The following is a 19,944-nucleotide window of genomic DNA, read 5'->3' as shown; positions in this document are numbered from 1 at the left end:
ATGATTCCTTCAAAAATTAAATATTAAAGAAGACCATTTCAAATACTTGTATAATACTCTGTATGTTATCTTTAGACCACAAACCACTTTTAATTTAGTTCATGGATTAGAAGTGGCCAAGTAACTGTGTTAATGTCTTTATCTGAAACATTGTTGTGGTGGAGAAAGGTGCACAAGGCCTTTCTTTCAGTGGGTCGGGACAGGTGCTTGGCGCTGTTGTGTCTAATGCCGCTGCACATTGTCACACCACTTGGCTGTCTGTACATTTGTGTTTTGGATATAATTCTCAGTTTTAAAGTTTATTTTATTTGGTGTTAAGGTCACACCTTGCTAATGCTATCAGTCCTAGACAAAAAGATCAGAGCATGAAATTCATTCTGCAGCTGTTTACAGTAAAGTCCTTCTGTGCCATCAGTGATTGATGTAGTTGAGCCTTTGTGGACAGAGAAAAACATGTCATTGCATGGTGCAGTACCTCTGGTATTTGTAAATGTCATCTGCACCCATTCCTATTTTGGTTCACCAAGAGAGCCCCATCCTAAAATATGACTTCCTATTTTCTGTAAACGTACTTGACATCCATGTGAAACAAAGGTCTGTCTCTGAGAGCACAGCTTTTGACTTTGACTATCTGAAAACCCATCTTATCAACACAGCAATAGTATTGTAGCAAAGGTCTGTGTTTTCAGTATTGGATGGAGCCATGAGGAAGTGCAGCGGTGCATTACAAAGAGGCCAGATCAAATTGATTACCTGAGAAGGTTTGCATGAATATCAGTCATTCCTGTTTTATCAGTCGCTGCTCGGCTAAGTTTAGTTTAATGATTTAGTCACCCCCACGCAAGTTTAAAAGACAAGAATACAGTCATGCATTGTTTGATATTGATTTAAAGGGTAAACTAAATTTCGACATGTTTCCCATGTACAGTTTCATGTTACTGTATAGACAATTAGAAACACGCTACACTGAACTGTCTTGTATTGCTGTAAACTGTCTGAATACAAATTGTTGAAGGTGTTCTAGTGAAAGGCAGAATGAGTGGCATTTTCCTAAAATACAGTGTATGGAAAAAAAATCATCACTTACAACCCGCTAAAAATGTGTGGTGGTGTGTGAAATCTGTTCGGGAGTCGGGATGTTTCTGGACGCCAACTTTTGGGCAGTGGGTGTTAGCCCCTAGCCAATAACAGCACAGAGTGTGTAAGGGCGGGACTCTATAAAAACAAAGCGACTTGGTGCCAGATCGTGAACACGCATCCAAGAGGAAGCTACGGTGTTGTTCAGCTGAACAAAAACTGCACCCAAAAGAATCCTACTCGTTCTACCTGCAATGTGTTGTTTCCCACGGAAGTGAAACACTGCTGATGCAAAACTCTTTTTAGTGGGTCACTTATCCGTTGATTATTTTAGCACTTCACCAATAAAGAAATGAGTAAGAAGCCAAGCCTTTAATATCGAACTGTACTGAACTTCACAAAATATTACCATCTTTGGCCTAATTCAGCACAGTTTGGGTAAATGTGGTTTAAACATTATACATACTCGTACCGAAACTATTAGTCAGTCTCATTCTCAATGTGATTGACTGTATTGAACGCTCATGTTAAAGACAGCTCATATTTTCCCACCGCTGCTGTTCTCTGCTGCATTCACTTGTAGATATGAATCAAACTTAATGTGCTGCTTTTTTTGGCTCATGTCTCAAACTGAGATGTTTGTACCTGATCTTTGTAACCGAGTTGTCTCTCTGGGCTGCCGCAGCAGGGGTTCTTAGTGGTTAGCTAGTTGATTGTGATGGAGCTGGGAGTGAAGTAAAGGGAAGCTTTTAGTGGTTAGCCTAGCAGCCAAACGGCTATCAGTGCCGGGAATGGAAAACACAGTTCACACTCCAGAGGCTGCGGGTGTTTCAGCTTCAGTTACATGTGCCTACACTTGTAGCTTGGGGCTCTGTGGAGGCACACACACACACACACACACACACACACACACACACACACACACACACACACACACACACACACACACACACACACACACACACACACACACACACACACACACACACACACACACACACAAATAGCAGACCATGATGGTTATTTATGTCCCTGCAGTATCAATGAGCATCCGACTTATAAAGTCTTCACACTATTAGATTATAGTGATAAGCATGACGCAACCCACTAGCGTCTCCGCCCTGCAGGGTACAACAAACACTTGCTGTTTATGCACATAGAGATAAATTAGCTCAGATTTGCATTAAGATACGGTTATTTGAATAGAGTAGAGGGGGATAAAGCTCAAACAGTGCAGTGTTGTGTTGTTGTTTTTTTTTTATCTTTATTTGCCCCTTCACAATAATCTATAAAGCCTGTCTAATTGACTACAGTGATAAGAGCTTTAGAAGAGAGATTGCATTAAAATAAAAAGTCACATTTAGTCACAGGTACAAAGCTGTTTCTTTATATAGGTGTTATTATTCAGGAGTTTGTGCAGGTGTGCAGGTATGCAGTTAAGCACGTTTGGATCATTGCTTAAGCGCTGTGTAGTGTGTATGTGTGCATGTGTTGTGTGCTGTCATGGCTGTTTCCTGATGGAGATCTGGAGTGAAGCCAGTTCTGGAGAGTTAAATTTATAAAGTGATGACTAGAGCAAAATGGTAAGCCAGAATTGCAAACACATAATCCACTGTGTTTCCCAGTCCAACAACTTCATTTATTTTTAATTTCTGTGTATATTTTCTGTGTAAGCATTCACCACTTTTTAAAATATTAACCCTGACCCTATGAAGAAGTGCTCCGTTTCCCTTTGCATATGTGTCACGATGTAAACTAACAACAAATGTGCTGTCGCTTTTCATGAGAAACTGTGATCGCAGACACAGTGTCAGTGCTTTGCATATGACTGGAACGGCATCATAATAAGTGACGCTTACTGTGCTGACGTGTTGAAGGTATCTTTATGTTACCTGTAGTAAATGCCCAGTTAGTTACGCGATTCATGTTTCCCCAAAGGAGTTAAAGCAGTGTTGTGCAGACCTGTTATGCAATTTATTGCAATTAATTCAGCTACTTTGGAAAAATCTTTTCCTCAAGGTACTTAGTCCTGATCTAGCTTACTTCATTCTATAGTCCTATAGCTTTGTTGCAGGGCTCAGTTTGTGTTTGATGTGCATTTCCCTTTTAGCCTTGAGCAGAAAAGATAATACAGCTGCATGATGATATTACAGCTACTTGTGACTCTTGCCAATCCAGACAGGCTTTCATTCTGTAAGGTTGACCCTTGCTGGCTGTGCTGTGGTGTATTAGCGCAGTGCGGTGCTGGCTGGCTAGCTGCGCTACTTTATCACAGCCAGCAGGAAACAGGAAGGGAGCAGCCAGCTGCAGGGTCGGAGGTCAATCTATAGCATGAGGGGGATGGTGGACAAAAACCTAGTGTTCAGAAAAGGTTTGGCTTGGTGCCGTTGTTAAGAATGAGTGAGAGACGGAAAAAGAAAATACTATAGCTGATGACACCCCAGACAGAGTAGGTCAGCAAACCATTCTCTACGTACATCTGAATCCCACTGACTCTGCATTGTCTATTTCCCAGTACACACACACACACAGACACACACACATTGTACAGAGCTGGTATTGTAGGATGGAGAGGGACACACACGCATAGATGAACACATGCTAAAACAGATATCAGCTAAAGCTTGTCCTGCCACGTTTGAGATTAGATTTGAACCTGTGTCTTTTAGTTTCAAAATGATATTCAGCTTGCCTTTTTGAAAGCTAAAGCTTGCTCTATCGTCCAAACACAAAGACACAACAAAGTCTCATTCACTGTGCACATCTCGTGCCAGAGACAGCTGTGCCACCCTGTGAGCTTGATGCCAGTCAGACCAGTACTCGCTGTCACATTCATTTTTTTTCTGTCTCTAGGGTCATCATGTACGATATGGAGGATGGCTGTTACAATGCACGCTCACTGTGTGTGTGTGTGTGTGTGTGTGTGTGTGTGTGTGTGTGTGTGTGTGTGTGTGTGTGTGTGTGTGTGTGTGTGTGTGTGTGTGTGTGTGTGTGTGTGTGTGTGTGTGTGTGTGTGTGTGTGTGTGTGTGTGTGTACAGCATTATGTGTAGAAAAGTGCGCTGTCACGTTTGGGGACTTTTTTTTACTGAGAAATTGCGTATGCCACTTCATATGAAATTTCCTGTGCTTTTGCAGGGATGGTAGTTTGACTGTCTTTTGCCTAAACAGTTCCTGCTGCATGTGTCAAACTTCACAGGTTTATCACTGTGGTTTTTATTTTCTTGCTTTCTATCTTGTCAGTCAGCTTCTGGGGTCTTACAGGAACACAACTTCCTCCTAAAGATATTTCTGTGTTTTCCTCTCTTAATCAGGCCTGCCTTAATACTCATACGTACTGACCTTGAATCTGTACATTAAAGCAGTCGTACAGCTTGAGATAAGCACAAATTTGAGCTCAACTTCACCTCACTTTGGCCTGCCTAGAAATGATACCTGTCTGGTTGCCTTTTTTGCAAAATTTCTCTGAACTCGTCTTTAGATCACGGTTGGATTGGCTGAATTGGGTGGAAGTGGTTGCTTCTTGTTCTTACAAACAACGCTACAGCTTACTGAATGTTGTCCATAGACATTTTTAGACAGACCTGAATTAAGTTCCCTTTGATCAGTTGAATACACGTAAAATCCAGCCATGCTTTAGCCCCTTCATATCACAAAATTTCAGTGAATATTTAGCCTATAGAAACTGTCACCCCAAGTGAGAATCTTCAGACGTATTAGTAACATTTGCTGGTGAATTAGAAATGAAATTTAATGGTGGGTTTGAAGAGAGGACTTTATAAGCTTGAATTCTTAAGTAGCCTCCATGAATGTTTCAAGTTCAGAGATGAGGGGAGTGGATAAGTGGATTCATAAGACGGTAAACTAACCTAGATGTGGAAATGAAAGCTTTCAGTGAGGAGAGATTAATTCCACGCATAAACTAGAGAGAGAGGATAACTGTCTTCATATGATTACGTTGTAGATGAAAGTTGAACAGGAGGGGGGTCGTGGTAACGTGGATAAAAGCACAGGGCAGAGAGAGGCTGACAGGAGAATAAATGAGACTGCAGCTTTAAGGCTCAGTAGGCCAGTAGGGCTAGGAAGCAGAAGAAACAGAGGAGGACCACCTGTTGAGGTGATAGCTGCTGGAAAAAAACACACGATGCAGTGTCAGAGACGCCTGCCTTCCCTGAGATGGCACTGGAAAGGGAAGAAGTTTCCCGATGGTGATGAGCTCCTCAGGGGAATGAGAGTAGTTGAAGGTCTCATTTTCCACATTGCATCACTGATGAGGGGTAGCCCTGACTTCAAAGACATACAGACGTGCATCTGGCTTCAACTCTGCTGTAGATTTTAAGTGGGCAGAGCAGTTCAACAGATTAGACATCCAGCTACAAGAGTGTTCGCTGTTTGAGGATCATTTACTGCTGAGAGGCTATAAATACAACGCTTTATTGCAGTTTGCGAGCGTTGCATTTTCTCTTTCAGATTCTTGCCTTCTCCCATCTGAGGTAAACTATCATCCTAACAAGCGCTGGTCTATTTTGGCAGGTTCTCAACGTACACTAATCTTATTCATCCATCTTCAGTGACTGTCCTCCTTCCTCATTCACTCTTTCCACTCCCCCCTCTCTCTCCACTTATAGGGTGCGTAGTGTAGTGTGGGGCAGCTGCAGTGTAGCCACGCTTTCATTGCTGTCTCTCTTGTGCATGTCAATTCACCCTGCCCGACAGCCAAGCACAATCTCCCTCTGTGCTGCCTCGTAAATCATGGCTTTCTCAGCATAACACTTCTAATGCTGTGATGGGGTGCAGGGGTATGGTGACACTGTGCGGCTTCTTTCTTCTTGTTTTTTGTACCCTCCCCACTCACTTTTGGCTTCCTCAATTATACTCTTCTCTTCATATTTCTTTTTTTTCTCCCACTCTCAAGTCCTGTCCTCTCCTGTTTGCTCGTTGACCAGCTTTTTGCAACTGGAATCAGAGCTGTATACAAGGAAGTTCATCCCAAGTCACTCGTATGTGATCGTATGTGTGTCTCTGGGAACACTGCTGTGTTGTCTCCCTGGACCTGTAGCTATTTCTGTATTATGGAAGCAGCTAAGGACAATTCTCAGCGGGAGTAAACGCCAAGCAGAAACTTGACCTTGAGTAAAATGTCCTCCTACCATGATACGTCAAGCCACTTCTGTCAACTACTACCCGTCTTACTGCATAATTTAGAAACTATAGCCTGTTTATTCATATGGAATGGGGTAAGGCTAAGCACGTTGCCTCCTCACATGTGTGTCAGAACTAAATGTGTCCAGTATAAAAAGTGTGAAACTCAATCCCTTGCATGTTGAAAATTCTTCACAAGTCTAGGATCATACCATCCAGAAGATCAATAATATCTGCAACCACCACTCATCATTTTTCATGTTTATGGCCAGTGACTGCCTACAGTTAAGCTTTGGTCAACAGATTACAAGCTAGTTGACAACCGGACACAACTAGATTTCCTGCTTTACTTTATTTATTTTGAAAGCGAGTGTGAAAGTAAGGGGAAAAGTCTAATCCAATAGCATGTAATACATGTTTGCATGCAAGCATTTTTAGGAAGTTGATATCAGCAGATTTGTCAGCCACATCGCATCACTGCATTTTTTTGCATTGCCACAGATGGCTAAGCCAACAAAAACGCTACGTTATTTATAGTTGACTGAGAAAATGTCATGCGCATTTGAATATTTCACTTTATTTTTTTCAGTATGTCATCTACAAGAAAAAACATTTTTTCTTCCTTATCATCACGTGATCTAACAAATGTTAGCAGAACTCATCATCTCTCATATGGCACAAATTTGGAACATAATAATCAATTATGAATTAATCATTATTGTTGGCAAAAGAATGCAATATGCACAATATGCTGTTGTATTTAGTGACACTTTATAATATATAAATAATGCTACTGCTTTGCAGGTGACTTTGTTAAACATGATCAGGATTGATGCACTCCTCAGTAATACACACAGTATATTCTCTGCCATCTGGTTCAAGATTAACATATGAAAGGTTCATTTCTGGTATTAAGGTACATTTTTCTCTTGAAACTGCCACAGTGCAATGATAAAGATGTGAACTCTCACTCCCTCCCTTCTGCTCTTGACTTCCACAGGCGTAACCTCACCAAGCTGTCACTGATCTTCAGCCACATGCTGGCTGAGCTGAAGGCCATCTTCCCCAATGGTCTGTTTCAGGGTGACAACTTCCGCATCACCAAGGCAGATGCTGCAGAGTTCTGGAGGCGTGCCTTTGGCGACAAGTGAGCTCAATTTTGTGTTACCTTTTATGCAGGGAACATTATATGACCATAGTGGTTTCAAATTGGCATCCTGCTCCCTTACAGGGTGTTAACTTGAAAATGAGTTGAATGAGAAGTTACTAAAGAGAGAAGATACAAGAGAATATATAGCAACATCTGAGAGAAATAGTTTGTCTCCTTACTCACCCCAACTGGTCGAGACAGACGACCACCCACCTAGAGCCGAAGGATCTGTCCTAGGTTTCTGCCTTTTAACAGGCAGTTTTTCCTTGCCCTTGTCGCCAAGTGCTTGCTCATGGTGGTACTGTTGGGTCTCTGTAAATAATGTTTTAAAGCGTTCGGTCTAGACCTACTCTATTTGAAGAGTGTCCTGAGATAACTTCTGTTATGAATTGGCGCTATACAAATAAAATTGAATTGAACTTCTTTCAGAGTAGTCACAAACAATAAATTTCTTCTGTTGACTAAAATGTCTTTTCTTTATTGGGGGTCCATTACATGTTAAAAGAGGAACCCTTGTTCTGTAAGAGTACACACAGCTAAATCAGATTGTAAGCAAGTGTAGTAATTAAAAATAATCCCGACACATAGAATGAAAAGAAAGCATTGACAGCTGGCTTACCCCAATACTACATAACAATACCTTAATTTCCCGTATTTATAATATAATTGTGTAGCTTGTATATCTGACATCTTCAGCAGGAACCGTTGCAAAATACGGTACTTTCCCAAATGCCAAAAGCTGGTCTAAATGTATTTAAATTCATCTGTTTGCATATCTCATAGCTGTCTCATGAAAAGATCACATCATGTTTGCACTCATGACCAACAACCTCAAAACTCAGTTTGGATTACTAAAATAGTACTAGGACAATATAGCATTTCATTTTTCATTGTACTAGTGAATTATCTGTTCATGATGTTCTGAAAAAGCATGCAACAAACCAAGTAACCCAAAATTAGAATCAGAAACTGTTACTGCACCTTTACTACACATATTTGTGGGTACACATAGATATAGAAACCGCTGATGTTCGCTGCTATACGTCTCCACGGTCACCATACTGGGGAGGTCAAGATCCGCTAGTTAACAATACTGAGAGATTCAGACCTTACTACAAAATCAACTGTAACACACTTAATTCTCATTTTTTATGAAATTGGGTTTGTTATAAATGTAAGAGATTGAACCTGGTACTGATTACTGGTTACCGTATTACAGTGTTACAGAATTGTTAACTAGCGACTGTGCAGACGCACGTCAAGTTGAGAATGCTGTATCTACGTTTCTATATCTATGATGTCACAAGAAAGCATGCACGTAGACTACATCCAACACTCTTTATTTATTATGTTTTGATGTGATTTCAGCTCTTGCAAGAGGATGTCGACATCTGTTTTGTTTGCTTTGTGTGTTACAGGACCATTGTGCCTTGGAAGGTGTTCCGTCAGTCTCTCCATGAGTTTCATCCCATCAGCTCCGGACTGGAGGCAATGGCCCTTAAGTCCACCATAGATCTCACCTGTAACGACTACATCTCTGTCTTTGAGTTTGACATCTTCACCAGGCTATTCCAGGTAGAGAACACACACACACACACACACACACACACACACACACACACACACACACACACACACACACACTCACACACTCACACACTCACATTTCTCCTTGTGCTCTGTAAGTTAATGAGAGGCGAAATGTACAAAGGAAGAGAGTGATGGAGAAGACGGAGACAGAGAGTAATTCATAGCAGTCTGTTAGCCTTGGTGTAGGAAACAAATTTCATTTGAGCAGCACATAATGAACTTAAACTAATCTAACACATCTTTTTTCGGCTAACTCTATCAACTTGTTAGCAGGATGCCTGCTGACTCTTTCACAGTCAGACGGGACTAAAGTGGAAACTTTCCTCTGCTGTGTTTGGCAATGATTTCGTCTTCTTTATGGGGTATCTGTTGTTGCTTCATAAGGCCCAGATAGATCTGTGTTTTTTTTTCCCCTAGATAGCGAGTCACACTGACATCCTTCTCAAGGACAGTCATCATTATATGTGCTCCCTTAAAGCTGTGCTTCCTTACTGCTAGATGAATAATAAACAGCAAGGATGAATATTTGTGGAAGGATTCCCAAGACAAGAGTCTAACTAAGCATGCACTTTGGGTTCTGTTGAACGTTGTCAGTTTATGAGTTGTTTTACTTTGCCAAACCCTGACTCAACTTTGTAATTGATAGACCACAGTAGTTACATACTGCTCATGCGCAGGGAGTTGTGGTGAAGTAAAAAGCTAAATGCAGCCAACCATTTATATTTTGCAATTATATACACAAGGCAGCAGGAAACAACCCATTTGTTTTTGGAGTATTTTAGCGTATATTTATGGTGATGCAGGTGCTGCACAGCACTTCATAGACTCCTTTTCCTCATCAGGAGTGAATGAAGCAGCAGGATAAAGTAAGAAAAATAGAAAGGATAGAGGAAGGGCATGGTGGGTTTCAGGCATCATTTTCAGAGTTATCTATAGCATATAGTGCTTTATCAGCATTGTAATTAACAAAGTACCAAATGAAAACCACTGATGCATTCTACCCTCTTATATTTAAACCTAACTCAGTGTTATAATTTGCATTACCTAAAATCTCTTGCATTGTATGCAGTAGTGTATGTTGTTTAGTCCTTCAGTGACATTATCCACGGCTACTTGTATGCAGGGCACAGACCGGCTTAATGAAGCCTAAACAGATTACAGACATTTCCTATGACACTCCCTCATACAGAAAAATCCCTCCTCTAAATGTCCTCAAACTCAGAAGAGGAAGTGAGCCTGTGGCCATTTTGAGCTCTGTCCTTGATATGCAGTAGACAAGGGTTGATGCTTTTATTTTATTTTTTTTTTAATATTACTATCAAAAGGCCTTCAAATGTTTCATGCAGTATGTTTTGGCTGCGTGGTGCAGTGGTGATTATTAACCAGTATATCGTGAAAAGTTTACTTGCTCTGTTCAGTGAAGTGTAAACCATGAAAGAAGAGGTCACTGAAAAAGAAATATACAATTACAGTTATTAGATGCTACATTACCCAGTAACAATCTAACATGCAGCCAATAGACCACACTCTGCATTCTTTCGTTTACTAACCCAGGCAGTCTGTGATCACATACACTAAAGGGAACAAGAATGATGAGATGCAATACATCTAACATGAGTCCAGCAGAGGAAACCATTTCGACTTGTCACTTCCTGTTTGCAAAAAGTATAAATAACATAACATTATTTACTTACATCAGATTTGGGCAATTACTGTGAAGCTACAGATAGGTGGCTCAGTCCCTCTTTTTGATTTAGCCTAATTAATTAAAAAAAAAAAAAAAAAAGGTGAGTGTTGTGCAGATTGAACTATGGCCGTGACTTTTTCAGCTCATTGTCAGTGTTGTATGTGTTACTTCTACTTCCTTTCACACACCAGACTGCAATTGCGGAACCACCTGCTCACTTGTGCACTCAGTCAGCTATGGAGTAGTTTGAATTATTTTTTATTTGCTGAAGTCATCTCCTCTTATTAAGGTAGCTTGACTTGATTTGGGTCATGTAGTCTTTAAAGAAAGAGACATAAGCAGCTGTCTGCTCTTGTCCATTTAACCTTCCTCATTCTGTGGCTCCAGATGGTACCCAATGCGTTGCGTGCTGTTTTAAGTGTTGCATAATCAGCTTAAAGGACCTTTTTACGTTGCTTGACCCAGGTTGAAATGGCCATTGTGAATCACACTGAAGTGTAGTACACAGTTGTTTTAACGTCATCAATGATGCAGTATCTTTCTCCATTACTCTGCTTATACTGTTTTTACTGTGTCCATTCATTCACACATCAGATGAGTCACCCTCTCTCTCTCTCTCTCTCTCTCTCTCTCTCTCTCTCTCTCTCTCTCTCTCTCTCTCTCTCTCTCTCTCTCTCTCTCTCTCTCTCTCTCTCTTTCTCTAACTCTCTCTCTCTAACTCTCTAACTCACTCGTGTGTGTGTGTGTGTATTTTTGTGTGTGCGTAGCCTTGGTCGTCCCTGCTGCGGAACTGGAACAGCTTGGCAGTTACTCACCCGGGGTACATGGCCTTCCTCACCTATGATGAGGTCAAAGCGCGGCTGCAGAAGTTCATTCATAAGCCTGGCAGGTGAGATAGAAACACATATGTGCACACAGACACACATCTTGTTATACAATCTAAATAAATCTATGGCCTATTTGGTGCTTATTGGTGTGAGTTCAGAGATACTCTGTAACATTTCTGCACTAAATAAATGCAATAAATTGTTATAATATCCATGATCAGTTTCTATTGGCATATGGATTTTTTTTATTTCCATTATTGGAACACATCATATAACCATGTTCATGTGTTTCCATGGGCAACAGCATGGTTGCGGGTTAACTGTAGGTCTCAGGAGCTATTTTTGTCCTTGCTCTGGAGCTGCGATATGCGTATGTTTGGGTCTAAGTGTATAACGTACATAGTCATTACTCTGCAACGAAAAGCACGTATATAAATGCACATAATCAATGTTTGGCTTCGTATCAATATGACGACAGACAGGGCACAAGTTCTGTCTTGATGCCAGCTCTGTACTGTGTGTGTGGGAGGGAGAGGGAGGGAGAGGGAGGGAGAGAGAGAGGGAGGGAGAGGGAGAGAGAGAGAGGGAGGGAGGGAGAGGGAGGGAGAGAGAGGGAGGGAGGGAGGGAGAGAGAGGGAGGGAGGGAGGGAGGGAGGGAGGGAGGGAGGGAGGGAGGGAGAGAGAGGGAGGGAGGGAGGGAGGGAGGGAGAGGGGGGGGAGGGAGAGGGGGAGAGGGAGAGGGAGAGGGAGAGAGAGATCCAGGGCAGCATGGCACTGGTACCTAGCATCAATGGCCTGATTGTACACTGAAAGCTGATGTCACTGTTTAGGCCTGGCCTCTGTAGGGCCACATTGACATCCGAGTAGTTACTGGTCAATGTGAAACTATAAATTACAGCTTACTGTCAAGAGCGTTCTGTTTGTATTATGGGTACAGCAGTTGCTCCACTTCTAAGCTTAACATTGATGCCAGGGACTGCTTTTTTCCACTTGTGCAGTATCTCAAACCTTAACGTTAGGGACCTGTGAGGAAATTCTAATACATGTGTCCTAGGATTGATTAATGTAATGCCCTTTTTCTGGCCTACCTCAGTCACATACCAGTGGTCTCTAACTTTCCCTGAATGCTGCGGCTAAAGTACTAACAGAGACAGACTTCTTTGCACGGGTATTCAATACCCCTGATTTTTAATTTGGTAATTTCCTGATACAAATATCTCAACTTCTACATAGAAACAAGCAGACAGGAAATGTTGTGTACTGGGAGGAGAGCCACATTACTTTTCCCACTCTGGAACAGGTTAAAGCACAGCTGCTCGAGCCCGTAAGACAAATCAATCTACCTGACTATGAGCAGTAGCACCAGCTGGCATTGTGGGGGCAACAAGTTCCCTCTTCACCTCCAGCTGGTGATGAAGGAACTGTTTTTATCTATCACCTTTTTATATGTCTATTGTGCATATAATGCATATATTATAATTTACTGTATAACCTATGTGTTATCTAGTTATTTTTATGTGTATTGCATTTATGTAGAATACATTTTATTTCATTTGTTTTATGTTTGAATGGGATTTTTTTAACTTTTTAACTATGTGAAAGTGTGTTCAGATAATTTTTGTTGACTGATCTAAAATGCATGATCAAGTTTTTCTGTTTGAGCAATTTGCAAAGACTGTTTGCACCCTACCAAAGAGTGACACAGCTCCAGCATTTCTAATTTCTCATGTCTCTCTCCTCAGTTACATCTTCCGACTGAGCTGTACGCGGCTGGGCCAGTGGGCCATCGGCTATGTGACAGCAGATGGAAACATACTCCAGACCATTCCCCACAATAAACCCCTCTTTCAGGCCCTCATCGATGGCTTCAGGGAAGGATTGTAAGTCCTCTGGCATTTTGTTTGGCACACTCATATCTGTCATTTTCTTTGGGGTTTTCATCTGGACCTCTGCTCTGTGTCTTTGTGGCTGGGTCTTCATTTGATGCAGTTTTAATAAATTATCTATAATTCAAGCTTCTTGTCACATCCAAGGTTTGTTTTTGTCTGCCTCGTCTTTCCTCTGCTTTGTCCCACAAAGCATGCATCTCTGTGTAAACTATGCAGCCTGGGTTCGCATCCCACGACTGAATCTGCCTTTCAGCTCTAACCAATCCAGCCATATCATATTGCCTGTTCCCATCATTCCAGTGTTATCATAACCAGAATAGAACTGTTGGTTTCTAATGTGCAGCTCACTCAGTGGTTTAACTGGCTGGCGCGAAACTCATCTTTTTATGCCAGCGTTGATTCCTTTGTTTAATGAAAGCTACAGTTGGCCTGTCCCGACCTGTAATCAAATCCTGATTCAAAGTGGGAAAGCGTATACAGTATATCGCCTGCATACAAAACATTTATCAAATGGTAATTAGTGCATCTGACCCATTTGTAAAATAGTCTTGCACCGTACATGCATCAACTCGGTGATGATATTAAAACACATTGCCAGATTAAATGAACAGATGTTTTCATTACTGCAGGCTGTTAGGTATACATGCAGTATAATCATACTAACTAATGATGATGATGACAACTTTGAAATGAAAATGCCTGTTAAAATACCCAGGGATACTTAAAGGGGAGTTCTGTGCATACCTTCTAATTTTCTGTGCCTCTGCATCTCCAGCTATTTATTCCCTGACGGCCGGACCCAAAACCCAGACCTGACAGGACTGTGTGAGCCTTCACCTCAAGACCACATCAAAGTCACACAGGTCAGAGCAGTGTGCCGCTCAGACTGCTTCCTCAGTCTTTGATATCTTATACATTCTTGTCCTTCTTTGGTATTTTATTATAAAGGTCAAAAGAATTATTTGGTAGACAGAGAAAAAAATTATGCGATAGTCAAGTGTATGAAAAGGAAGCAGAAGTAGAAGACATGAATGAAGACAAGTTAGTCGAGGTCAAGTAACACATAAATTGAAAGATTTAAACAAATAGCATTTTTTCTGACATTTGATACAAGCATTTTGTCTGACATTTATTTGATAACTAAGATGGAGGTAAAATCCAGACTGGCCACCACTCTGTGTAGCAGGACTATAGCTGCCAGTAGTCAGATTGGTGACTAAAACTGCCTCCAGATCAGCCACTAGCAGAATTAAATTACAATAGTCAGCTTTCAAGCAGTAGAGGGATATTGCTATGCATTTTCATAGCACACTATGTAGAATTCAAACACTTTGCAGGCATTTGGACCACAACTACATACCCATACACATAGGAGTTCAGCTGCAAGCGTGGTTTGGGGGTTTAGTTACTCTATAACGATATTTTGGCTTTAATGTTGAGTCTTCTTTAAAGATTGTTACTGTTAACCTCACTTAAACAGTAAAATGTCAGACACTGTTGAATGGGGATTTGAGCTAAGTGTAAATGAAGTTAAAAATGAATGGTGCATTTCAGAATTTAATTATAGTTAAAGCCACATGGTCCTTTGCCAGTGAAGGTTTCCTCAATTGTTACACATTACAGGATAGACCAATCTGTCCTGCATACTGTCATCAGACTGAAGGACACAACATGGTGTATGCTAACCAGTCTGTCTCTTGTTAAGCATAGATATTTTCTCAGTTTTTTTTTTAAAGGTGTTTATGAACAGACTCATTTTATTTGAGCACAGGACTGAAACTGAAAATATGCCCCCACATTTTATTTTTGCTCCAAATCCTTCAAGGCTCTTTTCAAAATGATCTCAAGTGGTGTTCATACCGTATGATGTTACTCCATGTTTAGGCACAGAAAGCTCATACTTGTCTAATTTTCCCCCCTCAGGAGCAATATGAGCTGTACTGTGAGATGGGCTCCACTTTCCAGCTGTGTAAGATCTGTGCCGAGAATGACAAGGATGTGAAGATTGAGCCCTGCGGTCATCTCATGTGCACCTCCTGTCTCACTGCCTGGCAGGTATGAGAGTGGGTGGATGGAAGGGTTTTTGTGTGGGTTGGCTGCTCCAAGTTAAATGTCATAACTCATACCTGTTGAGAGGAAAACTCGCTGTTGAAGTGCTCTTCTCCGCAGATGTAACAGACATATAAAAACATGTAACCTCCTTTCATCTCTGTGTGCTCTTACATCTGGCTCTCTGCTTGTGTTGCAGGAGTCAGAGGGTCAGGGAACGGGATGTCCCTTCTGTCGCTGTGAGATTAAGGGTACAGAGCCTATAGTCGTGGATCCTTTTGACCCCAAGGACAACAGCGGGGGCTCCTGCAGGGGCACGTTCGGCGCCGAGGGTGCTCCGTCACCAAGCTATGATGATGATGACGACGACAGACTTGAAGACCCCCACCTCATGATGAGCAAACTTGCCTGTTCAAAGGTGAGAAGTTGGGAAGACTTTGACTTAATGTAGACCGAAGTTAACTCAGTTTGCTCAAGGTTTCCACTCATCACACTGGTCAAGCTGTTCTGGCATTTTCCATTGATAAAACATTGAGTGTGTGGTGTGATGCCCTGGGTGCACCACATGGGTTTCCACTGTCCTCTTCACTTCTCTATTTTTCTGAGAGACCCATCTCTCTACAGATGAAACACTCCCTGTCTTGCCCTTTTTTACTTTTTGTGAGCTTCAAGCTCACGGCTCATATCTAAAGTCTTTCATCTCCATCTTTCATGGTGCCAAGGTAGCAGCTTTTTTTGTGCCTCTCGGTATTTGATATGTGGGGCATTCTCCTACCCTCCATCTTTTATGTGCCTCTGAGAAACTCTGTGTGCATTAGTCTGCTTATAGAGTAGGTGAGTACCTGAGATCACACACACTTTGATGTGGTCCATGGAATTTCTTTGGCTTTGATTGCTGACTCTGCCTCTTTCTCATCTTTGACCCTTTCTTTAAATGTACTTGTACTCTGTGAAGTACTTGGCTGTACTTCATAAATATTTTGTGTTGATTTGTATTTGTTTCATCTGTTTGTTGTTGAAACAAAACGGGTCTTTTTCTTACTTTTCTTTGAGTAATTGCACAAAATACAGCTCTACCATTGCACAGTTCAGTGCAGTTCAAAATGTAATGGTATGGTTTGTGCATGAAATGTCAGTGTAAAACAATATGTTGTATATATCTTTGCATATGTAATTAGTCTTAGAAGTTTACAAACTCTGTGGCAGTTGTACCGTAAGTTGTCAAACTCTGGAAAACTCTGGGCCCTAAAAATATTTCAAGGACAGGAAACCTTAAATTTAGCCTATTCTCTCAACCGAGCAAGTTCTTCTTATGACCTGTTGAAATCATAACCGTATTATAAAAAGACTGAAACCTGCTTGCTTATTTATTTAACAAAAGAATTGTTTAACGACAACAGCCATGTCATCAAGCTGGAGATGATATCATTCAACATGGCAATTTTAGGAGAAATAAGATGAGAACTTCAGTGCAGTGTGTTCCCCTCAATCCATTCACAGCACTACTGTGCCTACATTGAAGAACAAGGCAGTTCTTGATGGAGTTCTCAAATGTGACGTGTGTGTGTGTGTGTGTGTGTGTGTGTGTGTGTGTGTGTGTGTGTGTTCGTGTGTGTGTGTTCGTGTGTGTGTGTGTGTTCGTGTGTGTGTGTTCGTGTGTGCGTGTTCGTGTTCCAGGTGGAGCGCCCCCCGTCACCAATGTCCATGGCTCCTCAGTCCTCTCTTCCCCCTGTACCTCCAAGACTAGACCTTCTACCACACAGACCTCCCAACCCCCCTGGAGCCTCCAGCCCTGGGGTCACCACTAAGGTAACTGAACAAACACAACCAAGTTAACACCGTAAGTTTGGTCAAGGCATTTTTTGTATGTCACAGTCAGTCAAATAGTGCTTTTATTTCAGTGTTGACCCAAAATTTGCCTTCAGTTTTTTAGTACCTTTTATCCAAACTGCTCAGTCTGCTTTGCTTCTGGTTTGTAGCTTGACTTTTATGAAACATCCATAGAGTCGAAGCAGAGCATAAAACCAGACTAAAATTTGAAAATAATATAATTTGTAACCAAGCTTTCATTGAAATTATGCTCACTCCTATTACCCTCTTCATGCAAGTAAGGTGTTGAGATGACAGCCACAATAATCAATGTATTTTATATTCTGTATATAACTTATTTTAAAAAGCATTTCCACTCACTCACATATTGATATTACCACATATTTCTGCTTAAATGTAGATAGATGGATGCTAGAAAGGAAGCTGGAATTGAGCTTTTTTTCCCTTGGTGTTGTTCATCTAAGTTGTATATTGTTGATGATGAATGCATACATGGTTTTTAAAGTGTTTTTTTTTTTTTGGGGCCTTTAAGCGTTTATTTGATTGATAGACAGCTGGAGATAGACAGGAAAAGGGGGCAGAGACAGAGGGGATGACATGTAGCAAAGGGCCGCAGGTCGGACTCGAACCCAGGCCGCTGCGTATATGGGTCGCCAGCTCTACCGACTGAGCTAATAGGGTGCCCGTGGTGGTCTAGTTTTTAAATGGATTATTTCCCCTGCAGAAGATAACCGCACTGAGTTTTCTTTGATTTCGCATCAATTTTGTATGTAGTCTAAATGAGCTCCCTCCGTCACTGTTTCTCCCCTCCAGGCAGCATCTCACCACAAAGACAAGCCTCTCCCCCTCCCCCCTGCACTGAGGGATCTCCCCCCTCCTCCTCCTCCAGACCGCCCCCACGCAGCCGGGCCAGCCCCGGATGGACGGTTGCAGAGAAGGCCTTTACCCTGCACTCCCGGGGAGCCCCTTCGAGATAAGCTCCCTCCTGCACCGCCAAACCGGCCCCTTGCTGACTGGAACTCTCGACCAGTTCCCAAAGCCCCCACCTCCTCGTCCTTATCCTCCTCCTCCTCATCTTCCTCATCCACCCAAGTCTCCAGTCTGGGACTGGACATTCGAGCAGGTGTCAGAGAACTCTCCAACCGGCACTCCCTCCCCTTGGCGTTGCCCTCCATGGACACACGCTCGGACTCACAGAAGAACAACAGCTCCCTCAGTCTGGACCACCAGCTGGTCAGAGAAAACACAAAACACCACACACAAAACTACTGCTACTGTTTGGTTTGATGTGTATTTATTGGCCACAATTACAAGCACACAGCATTTTAGTAGTGACTGTCCAAGTAAGAGAACTAGGACGACAAATATGGCACCACCTTCTAGTATACTGGACTTAATATGTAGCTTTTTAGTTCAGTCACTGAAAACACAACCACTGTTTGATCACTTAAAGCAGGGACATTAAATTAAAGGTGTTCGTTATTACCTATATTAACATTTGTAAAATCCATGTAGAGTTCCATTTTTGTTTAAAACTCTTTTTCTTTTTTTTTAAATAAGGCACTCCCTTTGAAATATTTTTTCAGCCAAGTACCGTCTGTCCAGCACAAAACATTTTTGATCAATAAAATAACTCCTGTATAAAGAGGGTACAATACAGCGCAACCTTGTAACTGAAAAACACTTAAATGCTTAACTTCAAATGTTAAGAATACATCACTGAAGTCATACCAAACAAATTTTTATGTCATCATCCAATAACACTAAGCTATTGTAGTTGCACTGAACTGCATCTTTTTGATAAGTTGCACTGACAATTCAGTGAGAAATATGAGCTTGTGCTTCACTGAGGATCTTTGTCTGTGGCAGGGAGGCAACTGCAGTGATCAAACTCTTTCAAAGGGTTTTCTTTTTTGTTCTCTTGCAGAGAGTTAGAACATTAAAAATATAAAGCTGCAGCCGTTAGCTTAGCTTGGCATAAAGACTTGAAAAGGGGAGAAAATGCTGCCTGTCCTAAGTTAACATAATGAACCTACCAGCACCACTAAGCCTCACTAATTAACACATTTTGTCTTAACAGATATTAATCAAAAGTGTTAAAATGAAGTGTTACTGCACACAGCTAAACAATACTTCAGTACATTACTCCCTATTAAACCACAACGGGTAATATTTACATTTTTGCATGGATTAAAAACACATTTGATAAACTGTGTTAATCATTGAGCTCTAGGGTTGCTGATGGGTGGAATTCTTTTTGCTGGCATCAGCTTCATATTAACAGTACACATATGAGAGTAGAATCAATCTTCCATCTTGCAGCAAGAAACCAACTAAGCATTTTTCTCTGAATCTCAAACTATTCCTTTATAAGTATTTGGTTTCTAGGTTTTGATTGTGAAAATATTCTTAACTTCAAAGTTTCTGAGATTTCAGCTTCTGCTTCCTTTACAGACTTTTGCAGCAGTAGCCAGTCAAGATTACGACAACCCCAAAGTCAAGCCCTCATCCTCAGCCAACGCCATCTATTCAATGGCAATTAGGTACATTGTACTCGCATTATGACATGTTTGTTTGATTGGGTATGGTTTTACCTATATGTATATTTGTTGTTTGTAGAGCACTTTGGCTCTCTGTGTCAAAAAGGTGTTATATAAATAAAGCTTTACTTACTTACTTACTTACTTACGTACTTACATTAGAAT

The 19,944-nt window shown here is 41.4% G+C and overlaps 1 protein-coding gene across 1 annotated transcript in view; it reads left to right on the top strand.

Moving 5' to 3' along the window:
* Positions 1 to 19,944, top strand: part of cbl (Cbl proto-oncogene, E3 ubiquitin protein ligase) — a 37,048-nt gene that overhangs the window by 11,107 nt on the left and 5,997 nt on the right. The window contains exons 3-12 of the mRNA XM_051397872.1: positions 7,218 to 7,364; positions 8,786 to 8,942; positions 11,412 to 11,533; positions 13,214 to 13,351; positions 14,136 to 14,223; positions 15,284 to 15,415; positions 15,609 to 15,827; positions 17,087 to 17,218; positions 18,053 to 18,472; positions 19,694 to 19,782. Of these exons, the coding sequence (XP_051253832.1) occupies positions 7,218 to 7,364; positions 8,786 to 8,942; positions 11,412 to 11,533; positions 13,214 to 13,351; positions 14,136 to 14,223; positions 15,284 to 15,415; positions 15,609 to 15,827; positions 17,087 to 17,218; positions 18,053 to 18,472; positions 19,694 to 19,782 (1,644 nt within the window). The remainder of the gene's footprint in view (positions 1 to 7,217; positions 7,365 to 8,785; positions 8,943 to 11,411; positions 11,534 to 13,213; positions 13,352 to 14,135; positions 14,224 to 15,283; positions 15,416 to 15,608; positions 15,828 to 17,086; positions 17,219 to 18,052; positions 18,473 to 19,693; positions 19,783 to 19,944) is intronic.

This window comes from Dicentrarchus labrax, unplaced genomic scaffold, assembly GCF_905237075.1.
Source record: "Dicentrarchus labrax unplaced genomic scaffold, dlabrax2021, whole genome shotgun sequence".
In the NCBI taxonomy this organism is placed as follows: Eukaryota; Metazoa; Chordata; class Actinopteri; family Moronidae; genus Dicentrarchus; species Dicentrarchus labrax.
Note: the sequence above shows the minus strand (reverse complement) of the source record. Positions and strands in the feature narration are given on the sequence as shown.